The 16,079-nt window shown below is 36.5% G+C and overlaps 2 protein-coding genes across 5 annotated transcripts in view; one reads left to right on the forward strand and one right to left on the reverse strand.

Annotated features, from left to right (window-relative positions):
• Positions 1 to 1,563: 1,563 nt before the first annotated feature.
• On the reverse strand, positions 1,564 to 11,394 carry Orai (calcium release-activated calcium channel protein orai). Of its 4 annotated transcripts, none has more exons than XM_074087576.1 (4): positions 11,165 to 11,394; positions 10,664 to 10,753; positions 3,976 to 4,125; positions 1,564 to 3,239 (listed from the first exon to the last, which is right to left on the reverse strand). In XM_074087576.1, the coding sequence occupies exons 3-4, from the start codon at positions 4,111 to 4,113 to the stop codon at positions 2,709 to 2,711; spliced, it is 669 nt and encodes a 222-aa protein (XP_073943677.1). In that variant the 5' UTR covers positions 4,114 to 4,125; positions 10,664 to 10,753; positions 11,165 to 11,394; the 3' UTR covers positions 1,564 to 2,708. The 4 variants fall into 4 exon arrangements, with proteins under 4 accessions (XP_073943677.1, XP_073943676.1, XP_073943678.1 ...); XM_074087575.1 differs by having other exon boundaries at positions 11,094 to 11,394; XM_074087577.1 differs by lacking the exon at positions 10,664 to 10,753.
• Positions 11,395 to 11,908: 514 nt separating this feature from the next.
• Positions 11,909 to 16,079, forward strand: part of rl (Mitogen-activated protein kinase rl) — a 67,463-nt gene continuing 63,292 nt past the window's right edge. The window contains exon 1 of the mRNA XM_074087578.1: positions 11,909 to 12,354. Coding sequence (XP_073943679.1) covers positions 12,227 to 12,354 — 128 coding nt within the window. The 5' untranslated portion in view covers positions 11,909 to 12,226. The remainder of the gene's footprint in view (positions 12,355 to 16,079) is intronic.

The raw sequence follows: 16,079 nt of genomic DNA on the forward strand, positions 1-16,079 counted from the left end.
GTGTAAGTACCTATTTCCTTTCAGAGTCAATTTTAATACAAGTGTGAGGTTCCCGTGTGGTGTCGGGTTAGAATTACACCTCTCCATCTCTTCCGTGGATGTCGTAAGAGGCGACAAAGATATAAGGTTCAGGTATACCGCAGGCGGCAGGCTAGCAACCTGTCACTATTGTACCGTTTTGTCAAACTTTAAACCTAAAATTGCTAAAAGTGGCTCCGAAGTGGTAACGTTTCGTGTGCTCTGCCTACCCCATTTGGGAATACAGGCGTGATGTTTGTGTGTGTGTGTGAGAGGGACGATACGATACAAACTTCGATTTTCGAATTTCGTAGTAGCCCCACTGCTCGCAAACAACTATCAAACAATGTAGATCGTCTAGGGCCTAGGCTTTACTACAACAAAGTTTAACACGTCTTAGGCCACGGCTGCTTATGCGGCTAACCGCGCGGTCTTAGCTTTGATTTCCTAGGATCAGCGGAGCCGTCATATAGCGGCCGTAATTGACACCGCTCCACCTCCGCCTCCTAGAGAACGGTGATTGATACCGCTCTTTAGCAAACTGCGTCATTTTGTTTAAATAGACAACGTTCTAGTGACGTCATTTATTACGGCCGCTATATGACAGCACCGCTGACCCTAGGAAACCAAAGCTTTCGGTCTTATCCCCCTTCAAAGTATTGTTTGAGAAAGAGACGGCGCTGTTAGCCGCATAGTGTGTACGTGGTCTTAACGACATATCTTAACTCGGTTTTCTATGAGCTGACAAGTTTTAACTACACCTCCAACGGCTGTCAAGATTTTGTAATAGCACGGTTTGTATTAATTTATTCACAATATGTTAAGTTTGAGGGGTACTCCGAAATTTGAAGTTCGTATTATACCTTGCTTACGGTACTTGCGTAGCAGCACGACACGAATTTCGAACTTCTTAGTAAAAGGCCTCCTCAAAAAATTTTTGCACTGTCTGGACTTCATAGTACACAAGTCATAACTGTAGCCCAAATGTGGTCAATTAAGATCTGTACAGTAAATAACCTCTCCTCTTCTGGTTATTAACTGTCATTGTTTATTAACTGGCCCGTTAGTAAGTTTTGGTACAAAAACTAGTTTCATCATGCTCTACAGTGGTCTTTCTTTATTCCATGGAAATACGGTTGACGGATTACGGAATGTGCGTGGACGTAGAATTATCGGCATTATTCCGGTATAGATACGTGTGTAATCATTTTTAGCGCTCTTTGTAACTAAATAATGCTTTTTTATGAACAATATTGAACACATAAAATATATAAACATTAAACTACCTATAACAAAAGTAGTATGGGGTGACGGCACCAATCATGGACATGTTAAGCACAAGTAGTACCCAGTATGGACAACAAGGATTCAATGCCTCACATCACAGCTCACCATTCATGAAATTTACTAGTTATGATCATCCGATATCTGAACATTAGTTCTATTAGTTAAAAAGTAGGGCCCGTTTCTTAAGTTCTTGTCCATGATTGGTACCTACCATCACCCTACTTAACCCTGTAAATTTTAAAACATGAAATTTATTAAAAAAAAAACTTCTAAGTATTTATTGCTATCTTACGTGATTTTGTTCTCATTCCATTGCACTGATTTGAGATTTTTAAATATTACTGTTTTTATAATGTGTCAAAGCAATGGACAAAGTAAGAGGCACACTTTTTATGTACTTAGATAAATTAGTCATTGCTACTTGTATACTAAGGTAGTCTATATGTTTTTTGCACTGGTCAGAATTACAGTATATTAAGGTACCTATATCAAAATACGATATCGTAAACAAAACTAAACGTAAATTGTAAAATTAACATGATTGGGAGATTCGTATGTCATGCAACAGCCCCTGAAATACATTTCAAACATTTTCTTGGACTTCTTTCAACTTTAAAGTCAACAGTCGAATTACCTAATTAGTAAATTGCATTTAAATTACAGCGATCGCTTTATTTTCTTATTTTCAGACCTTGAAAATGTTTCCGTATGATGAAAATTCTCACAATTAAAATCGGTCGGAAATGTCTGTGCACTTGATTATTTAGACGTCAAATAAAGTCGAGAGTCAGCAAGATAAAGCTTAGTAATGCAAGGAAAATATAATACAGTTTCAGACATAGATTGATAGCCATAAACAAATTTGACAAAAAAAGACCAGGGGATCACAAATATTTCCGACGGAGTTAAATTAACTTTTGTGCTTTAGGCTTGCGTTTGCCGCAATCACGCTTGACGGTAAACGAAGATTGTGGCCTAAGATGGGTCGCGCTTTTCTAGCGAATGTCCATTCACCGTTGATCTGATGATTGCCAAGTAATAGCGTTCCGGGAACACAAACCCAGGTATACATGTTTCTTTAAGAAAATACTTACTATTTATTTACTATATGTATGGCTAATACATAAATTGTATACTCACTTCAGAAGCCATAAAGTGAGCTTTAACTTGTGAAATAACTCATTTATTTCTATTTTGTTACGGTAAATGCTCACGATCTTTCTAGCCCAACATTCACCGATACCAAAATTATTGCAAGTCAATTGGCACTTATTTAAGTACGATTTCTCAAATATCAATAAGTACTTAGTCTATATATTAACCGTTAACATAAATACGGGTCAAAAAGGTAATAAACAACATCCCAAAAACGGATATGGAAAATAGGATTAAGTAGTATAAATTTAGACCACTCGTCCTTGGTCAAGTAAAGTGAGATTGTTCATCCTGGCGTCGTGGTCACCCATTTCAATTTGTTCTTTGAGCAGTTCTAGCTCTTTAATGCCTGTGGCAGTGACTTCGTATTTATGCGTGGCTAGGGACATGTAAAAATGTATTGCGAACGCTAGGAACACAATCATAACGGGTATGAGTACAACGCAAGCAGACCACGCCGCTGTCTCGCTTAGATCGTAGAACTTAACCCAGCAAAGGATTGCTATTTCAACTAGGAACAGTATTAATCCTAGGAGGGTCGAGAAGGCCCAAGCTATTTCGATGTACCAGTGGAGTCTTTCGTGTGGGGATTCATGGACTAGAGCTATGCTGTGGAGGTTGCCGACCGCTTCTATGTTGGGAAGGATGCAGGTGCTGATCATTAGCGCTAACATGTGGACGGCGACGAGTAGAGTCGTGCATACCGTGAAGGCGACGAGCATCGATGTAGGTACTTTGGTGTTATCTGGAGGGTTAAGCTGCACTTCAACCATAGCTACCTGTGAACAAAAACGTTTATGGAACATACACGCAATCAAGAGTACAAAACAATGCCCTAGCGCCTGTTATCACAGTTTTGGTTATCAATTGTCTTGTGGCTGATTACGATTCTATTGTTTCAGCGAGTTTAGAATCGAATACAATTGCTTTGGGCACGGTTCTCACGACATCTTTTCTCATTATTAATTATACTTTATAATTTAATTTAATTGCATTCAAGATAGTGGTACGGTGCAGTCTGTACGTGCTTATGTCATAGTTCTTAGGGTACGGTCACGAATACGGCCACAGGCGGCTCGCGAGCGGTTCATTATGCGGCTGAAAGTAGCTTTAGTCCGCAATGACATGTAACTGACTGTGGCTGGGTCAGTGCCGGATTTATATTGTTTCTACCACCATAAAGTTGATCGTTTGCATGTCATAAAGCAATAATGCCAAAAGACGTCTCTGTCAACTTGAAAGTTCGACTTTAGCGACATATTAATTTGATAGGAACTTGATTAAAAATCTATAGACCACTTACATATTTGGCTGATGGTACCTTTCTAAAATAATAATTTTCTCGTCCTCTGAAATCAGCCGCCCCTAGGACGCTCCCGCCCCTAGGCCGCGGCCTATACGGCCTATTGACAAATCCAGGAGTGGGTTGGGTTCACAGATTACTCCCGGGGTAATCTGTGGTTGGGTTCAAACTATTTATGAATGAAATGGGTTGATCTTTATTTTTTTACTTACCATAGCGAATCCCGAAAGCAGAGCCGATGTTTTACTAGAAGCCTTAAGTTTGGCGCGACTCAGCTGAAGCTTCCGCCATGACAGGTAAGCCGGCGTGTGGAACCCATCGTCCGACTGTATCGGCGCCTCCCCCGACATCACACACTTATGCTACAAAGAAAATAAAAGTTAAGGCGATGCTGATGTACAAATTCTCAAAACCCTCACCTTTAAGCGCGGACAATGGGCTGGTTTCCTAACAAACACCTAATTAGTCCGTCAGTTTGATTATTAGAAAATATTGGAACCGTATTTTCTTTTGTCAATTTTAACAAATAATGATGATGATAGGTATAGCCAGTTACAGTTCCGCGGGAATATAAAGAGGAGCTCTTCAAAGTTTGGGGGTGGGGCCTTGAAGTACACGCCATGCTAAAAAGTGTCACACAGCGTCACGTCACGAATCCTCACTTACAAATTTTGATGCGTCTTATCTTTGTCATTTTACTTATTTTATGTTTGATTGACAAAGGATGAAAATATGTATCCATTTTTTTTACGTTATCAACAGACTAAATAGAATAACATTTGGTTTACCCAGGAAACTATCCAATTATCGGTGGCAACGATAGGCGTAACAGGTAACAAATAATGTAACATCGTAACGTACGCATGACATGTAGGAGAACATTCCGCTGCGCGCAAGGCGTCCGGATAATGAGAATTTGTTACACTGTGTTACATTGCTCGTTACTTTTCACAAGTCTATACTAGTCTATAGATACTGTGCCCTCCTTAACCGAGCGCGTGGGTGAAGTGAGGTGCAGGGAGGTCAAACTTGTTGATAGTCTTGGTCAACTTTAACCCTCTCCTCGTGCCTCACTTATCCCATCTATTAAGTTGTAAGTTAATTTAAGTACATAATATCAAAGTTTCTTAATTTCATGTAGGTAAATTAGTGTTGTAATATTCTCTATCTTCAGAAGTCCTAGTTTGTACTTTGTCAAGTACACATCAGTTAGGCTTCAGTTAGGGTGTAAGATTGAATGTCTCAATGTCCTACAAATTGTTCAATAAAACAAGAATGTTAAAATAATTTCTATATCACAAAACTGAACTCTGTGTTCATTCTGAAGTACTAAGCCTGTTATATGAAGTCAGAACTTAAAAAGATGTACCTACATTATAATAGATAACGTTCTAAACACAGTACCAACTATTTTTCGAAAACATGCATGTTTGGTAAGGAGTACAGACAAAGGTATAGTTATAGTATAATTACTTAGTTCATTTCATTATTTCTATCTACTTATATTATCTGATATTTACTTGTTTCTTTTGTGTTCTAAATCAGTTTATAAATTTATTTCTAATTAATTTATTGTAATTTTCTACTAACTAATAAATTGTTAAACAAAATGAGTCATGTTACTTGAATAAATGAATTTAATTATTAAGTATTTATATTATTATATAAACGATGGATTGTCTTTGCAAAGTTGTCAGTCACTGTTGTTGATTATTAGTTTTTAAACAACCTTATACTTATACATAATATAATATGTACAGCAAAACAATTAGTGCATGGGTGAATGAAGTAGTGCAAAGTGAGAAGAATCTAAACTTACAAAACCCTAAAAATTTGGCTGAAACTTACTTAGGGTAGGTATTATGTTATACTTATGGAACATTTTATAAGAAAGGAAAGGATGTCAATAGTCCAGTCTACAGAGTAACTTCGTGCTGTCGACGTAAGAATTAGGATTTTAGGATTAACGCGCCGCTTCGAAGGTTTTAAAATATGTATACCCAAGCAAAAATTTTAGTAAAAATATTAGATACAAAAGATATAATGAATAGATAATCTTAATGGAACAAATAGGTATTGTATTAGATGGATGATTATTGATCCGAATAAAAGATGCTTGGGACCTCATTCTGCGCCACCGAAGTGATATCGTAACCTACGTATTATAGTGGTGCACTGCTCCGACTTATAACTGTACGCCTTAAACCGAATAACAAGTGAAGACAGAATTCTGCGAACATGGTCATGGCGGATAACTACGCGTCGTCGTGTGTATATCATCATCATCATCATCAGCCGGAAGACGTCCACTGCTGAACAAAGGCCTCCCCCTTAGAACGCCACAATGATCGACAACTCGCCACTTGCATCCACCGGTTTCCCGCAACGCTCAAGATGTCGTCAGTCCAACTGGTAGGAGGCCTGCCAACGCTTCGTCTGAGTTCGTGGTCGCCACTTGAGGACTTTTCTTCCCCAACGGTTATCTATTCTTCAACTTTTTACCCGACTGCAAGGAGTGGTATTGTTTTCCCAGCTAAGTCGGTGACTTTAGTTTTTCGACGAATTTCCGTATTCCGGATTCTATCGCGCAAAGAAACTCCAAGCATAGCTCTCTCCATAGCTCGTTGCGTGACTCTGAGCCTCCCTAAAAGGCCAACAAACAGTCAAAGACCCAAGGAGTGTGTATACCTAGATACTTATTTATTAGCACACGCCTTCAACGAGACGTATGCAAAGATAGGCGTAGTTTTTTTGTCTTTACATTTTATTTGATCGGAGGTCAGTGTTGCCAGACATCTTACTTTGGCGGGATGTCTCTATTTTTAGCCCAAAACTAAATGTCCTGCGCGCTTTACTATTTGCCGCTTTTGATGAACGAATCCCGCTCTTTTTACTCAAACGGTTTAAATATCTGGCTTTGGCCGAAAAAAATCTGGCACCGCCATCTGAGCTACACATGGAAATTTGGCTAGCTTTCCATTTTTGCGAACAGTTTAGTGCCAATAAGAAAAGTTTCTCAATGTTATTGGTAATGGTCACCCATACATAGGCCATACCTACATAGTTATATGAAACTAAATCTTATCTTCATATTATATACGTACCCGTATGGTAATAGAATGTTTACTTTATAAATTCCTGAACTTTAATAAAGTCCGTGTTAACTGTAACCACATGTGTTCATATGCCATTCACGATTTGCAAGAACACTACGTATTGGACCTTGATGTGACGACCAATATAAAATAAACATACACAAGAAGTATGGTTAGAATAGAAGTTCACTTATAACCTTCAAATTAATTGATAAAACCTGAACATGATCTCAGTAAGTTAGAATTATAATGATGTATGGTTTAGGCAAGCATATTGAATATGATATCATTGTTTTCTTAACAAGTGAAGTATTTAATGAAATGTGAAGCACTAACCTCTGCCACATAAGGTAAGACGATTGTAGTTACAGCACATTAAATGTAGCATATTGGGGCACTTAATTTAGTTGCTTATTTACAAACAGCTTGAACATTGATTAATTCAGATGTTAGTTTATGAAGGAGACCATATCAATAAACTGCAATCTTATACTACGCTAATCCCTGACTACAGTCCACAAGTAATGGGTGTACCAAGTTGTAGTTCATTAAGCTTTCACCCTCAGCATCTAAAGCCTAATTTAGACCTACAAGAAAAATCGTACAAGTATCATACATTGCTGCGCTCGATTGACTACTTCAAACTTGGTCCCGTTACGACCTCGTAGTGTACGAGGGCTGCACTGTAAGTTTCGGGAATCCAAAACTTAAAAACTTAATTTTGGCACATATTATACCTTTTTATAATCTCTTAAGTTTCAGTATCCTAACACACTGGCCACATCGAAAAAAAAGTAATGGTTCGGTTTCAATTGTTTTTTGAAGTCGTCGAGTCGCTGATGAAAATGGAATTGCCCCGTGAAAACTTAAGAGCTATGATTTATTACGACTTTAAAAGTGGATTAACACAAAAACAATGTGGAGACCGGATGATTGCTGCTTTTAGTAATGAAGCACCTTCAAAGACTACAATATACAGGTGGTATGCAGATTTTAAACGCGACCGTGTATCACTCACGGACGATCTGCGTGAAGGTCGACCAAAATCGGCCGTCACTCAAGAAAACATCGATGCTGTGCGTCAAATGATAAAAGACCGGCATGTGACATACCGGGAAATTCAAGAGTGCTTGGGTATTGGAATGAGTCAGATACAAATTATTTTACGGGAAGAATTGGGCGTGCGAAAGTTGTTTTCCCGCTGGATCGCTCATTAATATTATCTGACGAACAATAAGCGACTCGTGTGAATTGGTGCCGCAAAACTTTGAATAAATTCAACGGAGGAGTCTCAAATGCAGTTTTTAGTGTTGTATCGGGTGACGGACGAGTCGTGGATATATGCATACTTATGAGCCTGAATCTAAAAATCAGTCTCGAGTATGGGTCTACGAAGATGAGCTCAAGCCGACAAAAGTTATTCGCTCTCGCAGCACGGCCAAGAAGATCTTGGCCACGTTTGTCTCCAAATCGGGTCATGTAGGTACTATTCCTCTTCAAGATCGTAGAACGGTCATACCGATTGGTACACAACTATTTGTTTGCCGAGTATCTTTGATGAACTCCGAAAAAATAACCCTAATCGCCGCATCATCTTTCACCACGACAATGCCAGCTCTCACACCTCTCGGAAAACAACTGAGTATCTGAACGGTGAAAACGTCGAACTCCTTGACCATCCTCCATACAGCCCCGACTTAAGCCCCAACGACTTTTTCACATTCCCCAAAATCAAGGATAAGTTGCGTGGTCAGCGGTTTCAGACGCCGGAAGAAGCAGTGGAGGCCTTTAAAATGGCCATTTTATCGACCCCTACTTCAGCGTTAGCGCTTTAAAGACTAGTTTAAACGCGCATCAAATATAAAGGCGAATACTTTGAGAAACAATAAAAATACTTTTATCCAATTTAACTGCATATTTTTATCTATTCCCGAAACTTTCAGTGTGACCCTCGTAATACAATTTGCACCATTTGTCTGGCAAGTCTAAACTTTCTTAAGCTAAAGAGCTTCCTATCCAGCAGCATGCAGTAAATATGTTAGTGTAGACAGTTGCTAGCAACAGGATGCTCAACAGCATTATCCTGCCATGAAATTGAATTGACCCATTCCTATCTCCATAGGCATGCATTGGGTCAATTCTAGTGTAGGCAGTGCTAATTTGCGCAACACCACCGTGCGGCCAACCCCTCGCCCCCACCAGGCCTTTATACTACGAAGAGCAAAATTCGAACTTCGTATCTTCCCATCCCGCTGACGCTTAGATTATTTAATACGAGAGTGAGAGGGATGGTACGATACGAACTTTGATTTTCGTAGTAGCCCCCCAGGGTAGGCAGCGTAAGCCACTGCACTGCCTACCCTGGAATTTACCTAATGCACGCGCGAGCTAAGTGTTCCATCCACTTAATTCGCGCGCCCGCCCAGGTCTAAGTATAGTATACCAGTTAGTCAGTCATTTTAAGTCATTTACATAGACAGCTGGTTTATATTATATGGATTATTGCTCTAAAAATTGACAAAATAATTAATTATACACACATAGATCCATACCAGTAATTTTGGTTTGGCTAGGTCAAAAATTCAGAAAAAATTACAATGTTATTAGAAAGTCTCAAAGCTGAATGTTATGTAATAAATAAATTAATAAATGGAATATAAAACGAAGATCAATTTATAAAATATTAACTGGAGTAATTAATGATAATTAGCAGATGTTTACAACTTTGTCTGCATATAATTTGTTTAATGCAATCACTTTGGAACTTTCTATTTTTTGCTGGATTTAAAGCAGCAGCCATACATATAAGTACTGCTTTAGTTGGATAGTAACACAATCCAAAATAAAAAAGGTGTTAAAATTGAACTTTGATTGAATGAATAGTCACATATTTTAAAATGGAATGGCCTAGAATTGAATGTGGTGTCAATATTCAATTAAAATAAAAGACGCTCACCTCTATTTGTTGACTATCTTCTAGTAACATGTTATTTATTAGGAATGATTCAGTGGTTTTGTCATGAAGAGAAAGCAAACAGACTGGTGCAATAAGAGTATTTTTTACATTCATAATTATGAGAAGGTATTTAGTATAGAAGTACCTATGTATAATTAATAAATAAATATTTTGTGTGTAAATACAAGATACGGATTAACATAAAGCCAGTATAGATTTGGCTCAGGCCTGAAATGTCTGTTTTCCTAATTTTTTTCGCAAAATGTCTGCTTTTCAGAATGTCAACACGTCTTTTGCATAATGTCAGCTTCTCAAAATGTCAGCTATTAGCTTTAGGACAGAATTCAATTACTAATAATTTTATATTCTATTCTATTCTACATATTTTGGCCCAACATTGGATAAACATTCCAATCAAAATCCCGAATGAACTGAATGTTTTCAAACACAACCAATGATTAGACCATATTTTAACCTATTAACGTCTATGGGACGGCATAAATTAACAAGCATTAATCACTACCCAATTTACCAATGATGACCTTATTTGTTAGTTTAAAATTTTATCTTGCATACCTAAAACATTTTATCAAATAAAATTTAACAAAAACATAAATAATAACTTAAGCAACAACCAACATGTTAGCTTTAAAGCAGAAAAATTGTTAGAACAAAGCACCACAAAATTACAAATAATATGCTTAAAAATATGAAAAGGTTAACGAGTATTTATGAAAGAGGGACATTTCTACGATGGCAACATTTACACCAGGACAGGAGAACAAGTGAGGAGGAATACTAAAAGAGCAAGGCAAGCCTTCGCCCGACCTTTACAAATGGTTAACTCACTCTTTATTAGAGAGGAACAGGTATTCAGTTGCAGCTTCCGAGAACCACAAAACCAAATTTAAAGGCTTTGTAAATCTGACATCAATCTCACTAGGAAAAAATAAAAATAAATTAAATCAAACTGATTGTGATTATTAAGAGAACTAAAACTTTTGTAAGTATTTGTAATTAAAATTAGTCTCACACTTGAGTTTTATAAATGATACCAATAACCAAATTGAAACAGACTAGTCACTTGGTTTCATTTAGTGCTCAAATAATTAAAATAAACGGCTACTTTGCGACACAACTTCACAATATAGAGCCACGCAAGAGACTGCATAATAATGCGTGAGAAATCGTGTAATAGTGCGAGTCTGCAAGTAAACACTGCGCACAATGCAAAAGAGGTTTAGTGTGCGATACAAATACATTAAGGGAAACATCATACCTTACTTAGTTTTGGACACCAGCTATTAGACTGACCGAAACGACTGGTACTTCCTGACCAAACCGACATACCTAAACAAATTGCACGACAGTCCTATGCGATGCGACGAGGTCACTATTTGTAAGTTCTATATATACTTCATTGCTCCTCAGCTAGAAACTTTAGATGAAATTAAAGTATGATTTAGAAAATAAGTAAATGCGGGTTATTCTATTTTTGTGCTTTGACATTAAATAAATAAAATAAAACAATTTTTAAGCGAATCTTTGCATTGATACACGTATGTCAAACAAACGTCAAAACAAAGGCGTTTTCTCGTATCGTAAACAAACTGCATTGAATACTAAGGAGTTTTATCATATAAAAGAAAAGGTTAAGATAATAAATACCTTTTGATAGTAATAGTATTCTTGTTGTATGATTAAGATTTATATTTTATAGACGCCATATAAATTTTAGTTAAGCCCTCACACCGTTTTTTCTTTCTGACACTCAGAGGAAGTAAATAGGTCTATCCTATGTTCTGACAGGACTTAAAAATTAATTAAAAGATACCTTAAACCTGTCAAAATCATTTTCTAGTGGCAACACAGTTGTAAAAAAAATATATTTTAAAAATGTTTTATTATTGTAACGTTTTTAGGGTATTTCATTTATTTTCATAATAAATTCTTTAAAAATTCTAAAGCAACTAGCTCATTGTTTTTGTAACAATAAAAAACCGGTATTATGAAGCACGCCAAGTGCTGCACATCACGCGCGAATGAAAGGAAACGATAAATTACAATTAGCCTAAGTGCGAAAGAGATGCTCTTACGCGTGTACTCATTTGTGGAACGGTAACGGTACGTGCGGGAGTGTCCATGAAGTCTTGCAAACCAGAATGATAAGCGAGTGACTGTGACAAGTACAAGTGTATGCTGTATGGTTTGGTTTGGTTCCGTTGCATAGTGGATGATGTAGGTCGGATACGGCAGTTTGTTTTGGTAAATTATTAAGTGTTTGATGTAAAATAAAACCCTGAGACTTAATTGGTGCGTGGCCTGATTTAAAAGAGGCTGAAGTAAGCAGTACTGTGCGTGTGAGGTACTTTAAGTAAACAGTTTGAGTTCCCGCTTACTGAGTGATTAGCGATGGCTGAGGCTGCAAGCGCGACTAGTACCAATCCCAATGCGGAGATCGTGCGGGGCCAGGTGTTCGAAGTGGGGCCTCGATACGTGAACCTGCAGTACATCGGCGAAGGAGCCTATGGAATGGTTGTGTAAGTATCTCCTGAAACACCATAATATTCACAACATTCTGCCTGTGATATTTATAACCTTTTTAGCCCTAATATAATTGGCTCTCATGCCTTATAATTCATAAAAATAAAACATTACGTTGATATAGTTACCAGCAATATTTAATTGTCAAATTATTCATGGAACACTGCACTGAAATATGCAATTGTGGACCTACCATGGAGTTTTGTAACTAATGCTTGTTAATTTGCTAATTGGAACCAGCTTAAATTACTCTTGATATGGCATACCTAGTGTTTATTTTTCCTCTTAAACCATGCCAACCTAATAAAATATTAATTATTAGTCTTTCCTTCTAAATGTAACCAAATGTTTGAATACAGAATAATGAATTCTCACTGTCGAGGATATTATTAAAAAAAACATTTTTAAAATAATGGGACTTGCTCAGTAAAAAAGAGGACCTGTCCTTAACTTGGGGATTGATGTATCATATCATGTCATACCTATTCAATTTCATCTTCATCTTTGTCAGGTTTTATTTCATAATCACAATCTAAGCTCTGGTTTAAAAAACTATTTCACAGGAACTATATCTGCACAATTTTTTCATGAGCTCATGGTAAATTTTAAATGTAATTTGTGCCGTAAACTCCAAAAAACAGGTATATAACTGGATATTTCTCACAATCCCGTGCTTGTGAGGCCATTGATCCATCCATAAATATTTTTGTAATTGAATCCTTTCTTTTTTTATGCATAACACAAGCAATATTTATTTTGCTATTTTGCTTGTTGATGGTAAGGTTTGTGGTATGCAATATGAAAATTTCCTTTAATGAAGATTAGATGTCATTGTGTTATTTTGCATGTTTTTTTAAACAGAACAGGAATTCAATCGGACTTCATGCTGATTTGTTTGTCAGTCAGTTTGTCTCTGTTTCCGTTTTCCTCTATTTAAAGAAGTTTAGACGCGAATATCCAGCAGTTTTTGCAGTTTTTTTTTTGTCATTAGTGTCATCGCAGATGTGTTATTAAAAGAGGTAATGCCCAGGGTTGTTTTTTATGAAAATTTAAGACAATACCGATGCTGAATTTAGCATGATTAAAATTCTTGTGACTTGTCTTTCTGTTGAGCTATAATAAACGTGGGAAACTAATGACGTTTGACCGCGCGGTCAAAACGCTCGAATTTTCGCCCTTTTCTTTCTTTTCAATTAAAGTCTCTTTCAGTCAGTCTCATTTTTCATGCACCTGTCTAATTACCATACCCCTTTTTTTTCATGCAAATGTGTGTCGCATTAGACTTGAGTGAACAGGTAGATACGGATCTACCTGTTCACTCAAGTCTAATTACCGTGTCGCTAATGCGCGAAAAAAGTGGTATGGTAATTAGACAGGTGCACAATAAAATGACAATGGCCGATTTAACTTGATGATAAGCACAGATGATCCCAAAGATGCAGCTTACTGGTTCCGTAACAGCCCATATCACATTGGCCTTGAATTGTCCTAAATTGTATTGTGTTTAGTTTTTCAGACTATGATGACCGTTTTTATCACCAAATGCTTACTACAAAGTACTGAATTTGTTTGTTTAACTTAAATGATTATTGTCCATAACTCAACACATCAAGATTACTATCAGAATATAAGCAATCTTCTGATATAGTATTATTATCACACAGAGGTGTGAAACTCATGATTACAGAGCATAATAATGAGTCATTGGAAGGGAGTACAGTTTTAAAAACTGCTGCGATGACCAATTGATAGGTAAAGTAATTATAGAGAAATGTGTTTATTTCCGTGGATGACAACTTACTTCGTGACAAACAATGAGGAAAATGGTTTGCAGGAAAAAAGATTTAAAAAAAAGTAAAAAAACTTTATTTGTAAACACAAGAATGCTATACATACAACAAAGACAGTACATTCAAACTAACACAAGTTTTAACTTGCACTGCGACTCCACAAACACACAACAACGATAGTGATATATATATATATATATATATATATATATATATATATATTATTTTATTTAAGTACATTAAGTAGGTAGAATAAGCACGGCGACGTGCAAGCTACCTCCGACCGGCCGCGCGATGCGCATCGGCGCTCAGGCCGCCGGGTGTGGGAGTTAAATAAACAACTCATAGTACACAGTAGTGTTTGACTATCACCGAGCTTCACTAAATTTAATTTGTTAATTAATAATTAATATAACGAAGCATCTCCTTTTAATAATGGATCCAACCTGTTCACAAAATATTGGTTAAGTTCCGTTTGATATTTTTCTCATTTAGAATAGACTTAATCTCCAGTGGCAACTCATTAAAAAGGAAAGGAACCTTGTAACGGAGACGCTGGGCCGCATACAAGTTCTGGTAACGCGGAGTGCTGAGAAACTTCTTCTGACTTTGACGCGTATTTTTGTCATTACGGAATTCCATTTTTACGATTCTATCATTAAATAAATTTTCCACCAGAATGGCGTACTTCACCTGATCGTGCACAGGTAGAACCTTGCAGAAGTAGAATAAGTCCCTATAATTATTTTTGAACTTCTTCTTTGATAGGTTGTACATTTTAAAACTTTTTGTTTGAAACACATGGCGGAATAATTATTGATTTGTATCATAAATCATAATATTACACTTTATTAATTTGTATCATAAATCATAATATTACACTAGGTACTTGATATTTTATTGCTTTGTAAAAAATTTAAACAACTAACGTTTCCTTTTATTGGAAAATATTTTTACTAATTAAGTAACAGTAAGCAGTTGCTATGTTTCCAATACAATACAATACAATACAATGACTCTTTATTGTACACCAGAAATTAAGTAAGCAATACAGAAAACAGGTACACAGAGAAAATTAAAAGGTAAGCAATAGGCGGCCTTATCGCTTTAGAGCGATCTCTTCCAGGCAACCTTATTTACAGAAAGAAGGAAGGACTAGTTTACAGCAGGTGCAGGTGCATCAAAAGTAGATCAGAAAATTAAAACGCAACAAAAATCGTACATCTACAAATACATAATATGGTATTTGACTATTTTGTATATGTTTTATAAATGAACATTACACAATGCCTGTTATCGAATAGAAAAACAATTTTTAAGCTACCTTCACAAATAACAAAGTTATAAAGGTTTGAAATTCAAGATTAGACAGAGAAAGACATACTGGCGCCAGTACCGCCATACTTGCCGCATAGAGAAAAGCGTTTGAGAAAAAGACAGGTATATAGATTTTTCAAAAAATCACTATAAATACAATTTTCAACCGATTTAAATTTTCTCATCGCTAAACACTATCTGTATATCTATATTTTCATAATAATATTAAGATATGACAAAATCAGGAGTTGTCAAATACCGTATTGTATCGTACATATAATAATACACGTCTGAAATAAATATAGGCAGTGAGATAAACAGCGACAAATAAATAAATTAGATGCCTAGAAGAATGCGTTGCAAGAAACTTGTTTTTTCGAAACAAAATAAAATAAATAATTACAAGCAAAATTTACGTTCTTTCAGTGGAAGTGTATCCGCTATCCCTAGTATGATGCGGTATCGTTGTGGCATAGGTTTAAACCTATTACACAAGGTGTTTTTATACTCATCTAGTCTAGAATGTTTCGGCAGACGTTTGGGTTTGTGTTACATTGACTGAGGGCCCCTGTAAATGTTTTTCAATGCAATTAATGCACGGAGATATTTGTCAA

This window comes from Choristoneura fumiferana, chromosome 5 (genome assembly GCF_025370935.1).
Source record: "Choristoneura fumiferana chromosome 5, NRCan_CFum_1, whole genome shotgun sequence".
In the NCBI taxonomy this organism is placed as follows: domain Eukaryota; kingdom Metazoa; phylum Arthropoda; class Insecta; order Lepidoptera; family Tortricidae; genus Choristoneura; species Choristoneura fumiferana.